This window comes from Chlorocebus sabaeus, chromosome 1, assembly GCF_047675955.1.
Source record: "Chlorocebus sabaeus isolate Y175 chromosome 1, mChlSab1.0.hap1, whole genome shotgun sequence".
NCBI lineage: Eukaryota > Metazoa > Chordata > Mammalia > Primates > Cercopithecidae > Chlorocebus > Chlorocebus sabaeus.
In genome coordinates, this window is record NC_132904.1 from 16,663,711 (window position 1) to 16,672,028 (window position 8,318).

Here is an 8,318-nt window from a genome sequence, read left to right on the forward strand (position 1 = left end):
CTAAAATCGCCAAGAATTACCTCCAAAAATTTTCCTGAACTTTGGTTCTCTCACATCCACAGGTTCAGGCTTGTTTTTATTTACTCTCCCTAAGATTTTTTCCTGGTGCTTAAACCGCATGACAAGTTTCAGGGGGAAACTTTTACCAACACGGTGTTCTTGAGCTTAAATATTCTATGTATCTAGAATGCCATAAGCAGGAAATACTATTAAATCAAATATTTATCCTTTTCTTAATTTAATTTCTTAATTTATCCTTTTCTTAATTTATTTTCTTATCCTTTTCTTAATTTCTTATTTATTAGAAATTAAATTTCTAATACAATCTTTGATGCTGTCTTCATTTAGTCAACATAATATGAAAGTTGACATTTACATAAAATGGTCCAGATATAATTTGTATAGTTGTTAATCCACTAAGAAGTGAGCATTAAACTATAGAACTTCCTTTAGTATTGTGCATATACTCAGCAAATGTCCTGCCGCAGCCCTCCACGGGAAAAAAGTCACATTTATACCTACTGGATTCAAAGGTTTAAAAGAAGAGCAGCATACAAATGTATTTGTAGAAAAAAATAGCCCATAGCTATCACTTAATATGACCATTAGCGAGCTAACTTACATTACCTAAAATACATTTATCTTCACAGTTAACATGTTTACTTTCAGATTCAAAGTACAATTTGATAATGTTGGGGGAAAATTGCATTGTATTTGTGTAAACTGCCCATTTAATGAACATTTATTAAAAAAAAAAATCACGTCTTAAATGGATTTGCAACTCTTTTTTCTTTTATTTTTACTTTCTACTAAAACCTACCAAATTACTGCTTACATAACTTCAAAATCAATATTTAAAAATAATATATTCTAAGTCTATCCTCAAAACCTTATTGAATATACTAAATATTCTGCGGTGCATACTCAAACTTTCTAAATCCTTTTTTGTGTTCCTTAATATCTTTATTAAACTATACACACATGCTCACACACACACACAGCTTTTAAAATACTCCACTAGAGTGTTTAATTATGACTCATTATTGACAGTTAAAAATTAAAATAAATCCTCTGTTACTTTTGCTATATTCTGTAAGTGTTGAGAATTTTGTTGTGTATCCCTGTACAGTAAGTTACATAGACATGAAATTTGGTGTAAAGCATTATAGTAAAAAATTATTCAATTTTTTATAAAAAATAAAAATAAACCTTGAGGGGAAGCAAGCAACTTTTAATAGGTTGGATTGGACCTACAACATATGGCTGTCTTCATATTCTGTGCTTGCAAGTCTTAATCATGATTGCCAAGACACAAGGAGAACAAGTAAGTTCTTATACCTAATCTCAACCAGCCATTTGGTTGAGGCAGTCAAATTATTTCAATTATTTGAAAACTTCTCTAAAACCAGTTACAGCCATGGGTTATCTGTTTTCTGCAATAAAGTTATCTGGCATTATCAAGGAAGAATGTGTTTAAAGATGTAAATATTTCAATCGATTTTTAACCCAGTTTTTCATTTCTCCCTGTACCCATCACTGTTGACTTGTAACTTTGCAGCTGTACAAGAAGTAGATAACTTTCTCAACTCTTGCTTTGGGGCTTGGACATGTGATTTTCTCTGACTCATAAAATGTTAACAGGTGAGACCCAAGCAGGAACTTGAAGTATGCTTTTATTATTGGAATACTCTATCATGGCTCGGCTTTCAACAAAGACTATTAGCCAAATGGTCCAAAGAAGATGACATACATACAGGTCTGTAGATCCAAAGGTAGCTGATCAAGTTACCCTATTCTTGACACCCAAGTGGCCCAACTGATATCAACAGAGCTACCCCAGTCAAGTCACTTATTTGAAAGGATTGCTTATTGTTGGATATCATTGACTTTATGAATATTTATTTTTATCAATAAATAACTAATGCTTGAATAATATATGTGTATTATCTCAATATCATTATCCTGGTTGTTATATTGTACTATCACAGGGGGAAACTGGTTAAAAGATAATTGGAATTCCTTTATATTATTTCTCACAAAGGAAAATGAATAGAAAATTAGCTCAATTACATTTTTAATAAATAAATAACATGCATAATCATATTGGCATAAGTGGCAAAACTAGGGTGATGGGCATTTATTTGCAAAAATATTTATCATTTTGTTATAGTGCATAAAGAAAAATATAATTTATAACACCAAGTATAATTTATACCAGATTCTGGACTTTGTAAGGAAGATAATTTATTTATTTTTGTTTGTCTGCAAATCTTCTAATGCCAAAATTGCCCATGTAGAATCAATTGTAATTATTTTTAGATAGTGTTTTATACTGAAGAGCTCTTATAGTAATTTTGTTATCAGGTAAACTTCCTCATTGTAAACTACTATTCTTCAGATCATCTCAAAAATTTTTGCATTTTGCCATATTTGAATTGAACTGAAATTTGACCTAGGCAATCACACATAAACGTATACTAACACAAAAACTTTTGTATTACAATATTCTGCATAAACAATTTAGTTTAAATGAATTAAGATTTCATACTTACAATATTTATAACTTTGAAGTTATTTTACTAAACATCAGTGTGAATAGATATTGGACTGTCGGAGGGTTATCACAATTTCATGCAATGAATGGTTATTAAACAACTGTACTGTTACTCTCAAGGATAAATTATTAATATTTCTAGCATTATATTTTATGACATAATAATTTGGTAATGACTAACTTCCTGACTGTCTCTTTTACGTCCTTGTTCCTGAGGCTATAGATCAAGGGGTTCAGCATGGGAATGACCACTGTGTAAAAGACAGAGGCCACCTTGACCATGAGCCATGAACTTTTGGAGTTAGGAACACAGTAGAGAAAAAGAATAGTCCCGTGGAAAATGGTAATGGCGGTCAGGTGAGAGGCACACGTGGAGAACGCTTTCTGGCGCCCCCCAGTGGAAGGCATCTTCATGACAGTGATTAAAATGAAAGCATAGGAAGTGAGAATGATCACCAGGCTGCTTACTTCATTGAATGTGGCAGAAATTAAAATAACCTTCTGGCTCACATAGGGGTCAGAGCAAGACACAGCAACAATGGCAGCGTGCTCACAGACAAAGTTATTAATGAAATTAGTCCTACAAAAAGATAAACTCAACAGAAAGTATGTGTATGTCAGGGAACAAACTAAACTCCAAGAGTATGATGCAGTCACTAACAAGGAGCAAAGCCTCTGGAACATTGCAACCGTGTAGAGCAGAGGGTTACACACGGCCACAAATCGGTCATAGGCCATCGCTGCCAGCATGAATGTTTCTGTCACCACAAATATGCAGGCAAAGAAGAATTGCATGATGCATCCTGTGAAGCAGATGGTTCTGTCTTCCACAACCAAGTTCTCCAGCAATTTGGGTGTAACTGTGGTGGAATAACAGAAATCGACAAAGGACAAGTGGCTGAGGAAAAAGTACATGGGGGTGTGGAGTTTGGGGTTGATCCTGATGACCATGACCATGCCCAGGTTCCCCAGCACAGTGACTGTGTAGATGGTCAGGAACACCAGGAACAGGGGCATCTGAAGGTCTGGATATTGTGAGAAGCCCAAGAGGATGAAGGTGACTGCAGCAGTCTGATTTTTTTGAATTCTATGAAAAAGAAAATAAGAAAATTGATCCAGAGAAGTAGGCACCAATATGTGCAATAAGAAACAGAAAGGAAGAAATATTGAGACACTTAGTAGGTCTTTATTAAGAGTGTTACTGAAAACACTAGGTTTCCACTGTTACATTATTTCAAAAGGTAGAGTACTTATATCTTATATAAAGTACTTATATCTTCTATAAGATATGTAGAATTTTGTTTTTTATTATTCCAGTCACAAAATAGTCCTATTCACCTTGTAATCTTTATATAAGATTATAAGACATATAGAAGATATAAGATATAAGATATATATGTCTTCTATATGTCTTATAATCTTATATAAAGATTACAAGGTGAATAGGACTATTTTGTGACTGGAATAATAAAAAACAAAATTAAGACAGGAATAACAACAAAATAGGGTGTACCTTCCCATATTTCAGATAAGACTCACTATCATCATAGACATCAGGCTTCACGAGAAGGGCCACTCTGAGTTTGCATGAATCTGAGATAAATGAAAATATTTCTGTTGGAGGAAATATATACTTTTCTACAGTTTCATTCCTGCCTTACCTCTAAAGCTATGAGACAGTTAACTTACAACTCTTAACAAATTGTAAAATGTTAACATTCCTGTAAAACGGTAAATTTAACATTTTATTGGTGGCTTTATTTTTAACACCCTTCTCATTCCTTGTAATCCAATACTTTCAACACATTCTGGAGCTGTGCTGCACTAATATGCTAATCTTTCTCGTGCATGTTGCACTAAACTTGAAAAATTTTTAATGCTTTTTAATGATGTATTATATCACTTATGAGAAGGTTATTGCAACAAAATAGTTGAAGTAATAGTAAAGGAAAAGTTATTTTCTGAGGTGGCAAATCTCAGAAGATAGGTAGGTGACAGACAATAATAAACATAAAAGTACTGAATAGTGCAAATAAATATTAGTTTTTAGGAAAAATACATTCTGTCCCTTTAAGTTGAAAGCTTTGCCAAGGATAAGTGTCAGGGGGACCCATCTCAAATAGGACATCTTAATATTCAGTGAATATGCCTTGGTGCCACTAGGCATTTCCTCAATGATAAAATGTGATAATATATTCATGATATGAAATTTAAATCAGTAGAATGGAAGCAGAAAGATTGCTAATGATTGTAATGGTTACAAGACATGCTATGAAGCATATTAGATATTCAGTTTTATATTTCTTAGAATTATAGCTAATTAGTGTGGTTTCAAAAACCTTGAATAGTTATTGAAATGAGGCTTATATAGCACAGCTATCAACATGTAGACACATTTGTGAATACAATGCAGAGAATCATTTTCCTGAACCCACACAATGGAAGTACTGTAGAATTTCATTTGTGGCTTTACTCTAAGTCATAACTCTATATTCCCAATTCTCCTTTATGTTTTTCCATTACACAATAGCTTTCTCTAGTTCCCACAAGCTTGTACCTGTAGGAAAGATATCTTCCAAAAGGAGCAATTACTCAGCAATTTCCCTGAAACAATTATTTATAAAAATCTTAACACTATAAAACTAGATTATGACTGTATTCCACAGTCACGCTCCTCAATGTGAAATATCCTTTGCCACATTGCAAGAATAATTTTCTGTAATCAATTTAACCTGAGAGTCAATGACTTTAACAATCCCTAATGCTTTTTATTGATGAATGCATGAAAACTACATTGTGCAGTCTGGATTTTCCCAAACTGCTTAGATCTAGACATTCAATCTCATTACCACTAACACATTCTTAAAGTCATGGTAGATGTATCAGGTTGTCATAGAGCACATGCTCATTTACATAAAGTTTGTTATCTATTATCACCTTTATAATGCTTTACCTTCTACTGTTATAAAGATTACTCATTGCTTCTTCTCCTCTGTATACATTGCAAACACTAGTGTTTATAACTCAAAATTACCATAAGTCATATCCTATCATTTACAGATTTGGTTATTAGTCTCACTTATCTCCTCAGAAAGTATAGGAAGTTTAAAGATAAGGCCAATTTTGTTTTATTCTTCTTTATTTGCCAAAGTATTGATTTCATTGCTGGGTACATGGTGGGAACCTAATGAGAAAACCAGAAATTATATCATTTGAAAGAGAGAAGGAATTGGGATATAACAACAAAGGTCCTCTGCTCGTTGAACTAAGTGGATTGGGGAAGACTTTGACCTACAAGTGTGTTTGTCTCATACTAAGATTACCAGAACTTAGTATTTTTCTTCTAAAATAAAATTTAAATATCTAAATCAACTCACCTAAATACAGAGGCATTTGAGTGATTCATTCACTGAAGGATCTTTTGCTGAAATTAATGAACTCCAATAATGCTCCTGCTTAGTATTTAATTAATAGAAACAAACCTGAAAACAACAGTAGGAGTGTTGAGAGTATATTTCCTTGAAGATTTTAAATGTTACTTTTTTCCCCAACCTATTAAGAAAACTCATAGATAGCAGAGATAAGGTCACATCTAGAAACTAAGTCCTAGCACCAAACTGTGTCACAAATATATGCCCCCAAGACCTTGGGGACCTCAAGACTAGAGAATGTCACTGAAGTATTGCCTTGGAGGCTACAGTTTGTGCAATTAGATATAACACTGTCCCATGTGGTATCTTGTTTGTATAGTGCTTTTCTAAAGCCCTTGACATTTGTATTACCAACTTCACTTAATCTTAATACTGAATTTTGACTTTATATAGGTATAAAATACAGAAATGTGAAAGGGAAAAATCAGCTGTAAAGCAATAGTCTAGACATGGATATTATTACCTCATGAGGAATTTATTTTCTCTTTTTATGAAGGTATATTTATGTTATTATATGTCCAAATACAGAGCCGCCTAAATAATGCTACATCATTTATTTATCATTTGTTAGCAATATAAACTTCATTTGGTAGCCACACCATTGTTTTTATTTAATAGAAAACAATTTGTATTGGCCTTTTTAAATTATGGCTAAATGATCTTCAGATGTTTATGTTGACTATTGAATCTGAAAAAAACTGGGTTATATGTTTCTAAAAATAAACCAGTTTATGGAAAATGTCATTTGATGGAGAAGATGATGTATTCATTAATTTTGGCAATCTATCTAGCATGTTTTTAAAGAATAAAAGCTTATTTCTCACTAGTGCAAGGTCCAAAATGCATTCCTAAACATTGAGCATCTCTGCTACATGTAGTAATGCAAGGGCCCATGTTCCTTTCTACTTATATTTCACCACCGTCATGGTGTATCAAAGGTTATGGTTGTGTCTTGCATGTGAGGAAGAGGGAATCATGCAACAACCTTTTAATGTGTTTTCAGAGAAAAGCTCATTTCATTGCAGAGGACCTCATATAGCACATAGGGAAATCAAGGGCAAAAGAGCTGATGGTGTCTCAGACACGATACAACTAAGGAACTACAGATAGAAAAGCAATAGGACTCTGTTCATTGAAGATATTCGCCTGTGGTTTCCTTTTCTTGTAGTATCTTTGCCTGTCTTTGTTATCAACATAAAGCCAGTTCCATAAAATGAGTCCCAAAGTGTTCTCACTTCTTTAATGTTTGGAATGTTTTTAGAAATATTAGTGTTTGTACTTTTTATATGTTTAGTAGAATTCACAAGTGAAACTGTCTTGTCCTGCATTTTCTTTCTTGGGAGGTTTTTGATTACTGATTCAATCTTGTTATTAGTTTTTGATCTGTTCAGAGTTTCTATTTCTTCATGATTCAGTCATTGTAGGTTATATATTTCTAAAAATGTACTTATTTCTTATAAGTCATCCAATTTGTAGGCATGCAATTGTTCATAGTAGTCAATTTTGGTCCTTCTTAATTTCTAAGACTTCGGTAGGTTAGATGCAATGTGCCTCTTATATTTGAGTCTCCTTTTTTCTTGGTCCACCTATTATTTGGCCAATTATGTTTACATTTTTTAAAAACCTGAGTTTTATTGATTTATTCTATTGTTTTTTATATTACTTATCTCATTTATTTCTGTTCTAACATTTATTATTTCCATCTTTCTGTTAACCTTATGCTTCACATCCCATGTTCATGGATTAGAAAACTTATTGTTGTTAAAATATTCATTCTACTCAAATATATGTAATGATTTAATGCAATGTCAATTAAAATAGAATAGAAAACTAAAATTTTTGTAAACATACAAAAGATCAAAACAGCTAAAGTAAACATGAAATAAAAAAGGAAAATGCTGGAGGCATCACTCTTCCTGATTTCAAAATGTATTACAAAATCGCAATAAATAAAATAGTATTGTACTGGCATATAAACAGACACATAGACCATTGGGCAGAATAGAAAGCCCAGACATAACCCACACACATACAGACATCTAACCTTTAACAAGTGTACCAAGAATACATAATGGAAAAAAAGATAGTCTCTTCAACAAATCCTGTTAGGAAAACTGGATATCCACATGCAAAAGAATGAAGTCAGACCTGCTTCTGACATGATACACAAAAGTCAACTCAAAATAGATTAAAAATTAAATTTAAGGTCATTAACGGCAAAAGAGAATATAGGGGAAAATCTTCCTGACTGGTTTTGTCCATTATTTCCTGAACATGGCGACAAAAACACGAACAATAAAAGTGAAAATAGATCAGTGGAACTGTATCAAACT

General features: G+C 32.7%; 1 protein-coding gene across 1 annotated transcript; it reads right to left on the reverse strand.

The window, feature by feature from the left end:
• Window positions 1–316: 316 nt before the first annotated feature.
• On the reverse strand, window positions 317–6,210 carry OR5D3 (olfactory receptor family 5 subfamily D member 3). Its single transcript, XM_073023024.1, has 2 exons — window positions 5,932–6,210; window positions 317–3,641 (listed from the first exon to the last, which is right to left on the reverse strand). Exons 1-2 carry the CDS (start codon window positions 5,958–5,960, stop codon window positions 2,699–2,701), a joined length of 972 nt encoding a protein of 323 aa, XP_072879125.1. The 5' UTR covers window positions 5,961–6,210; the 3' UTR covers window positions 317–2,698.
• Window positions 6,211–8,318: the final 2,108 nt, after the last annotated feature.

What these genes read in the sequence shown, in the direction of transcription:
- OR5D3 (XM_073023024.1), bottom strand. Translation starts at nt 5,960, where the DNA reads ATGAATCACTCAAATGCCTCTGTATTTAG. An exon ending in TCAAATGCCTCTGTATTTAG is followed by an intron (nt 3,642 to 5,931) that starts GTGAGTTGATTT and finishes TCTTTTTCATAG; the next exon opens with AATTCAAAAAAATCAGACTG.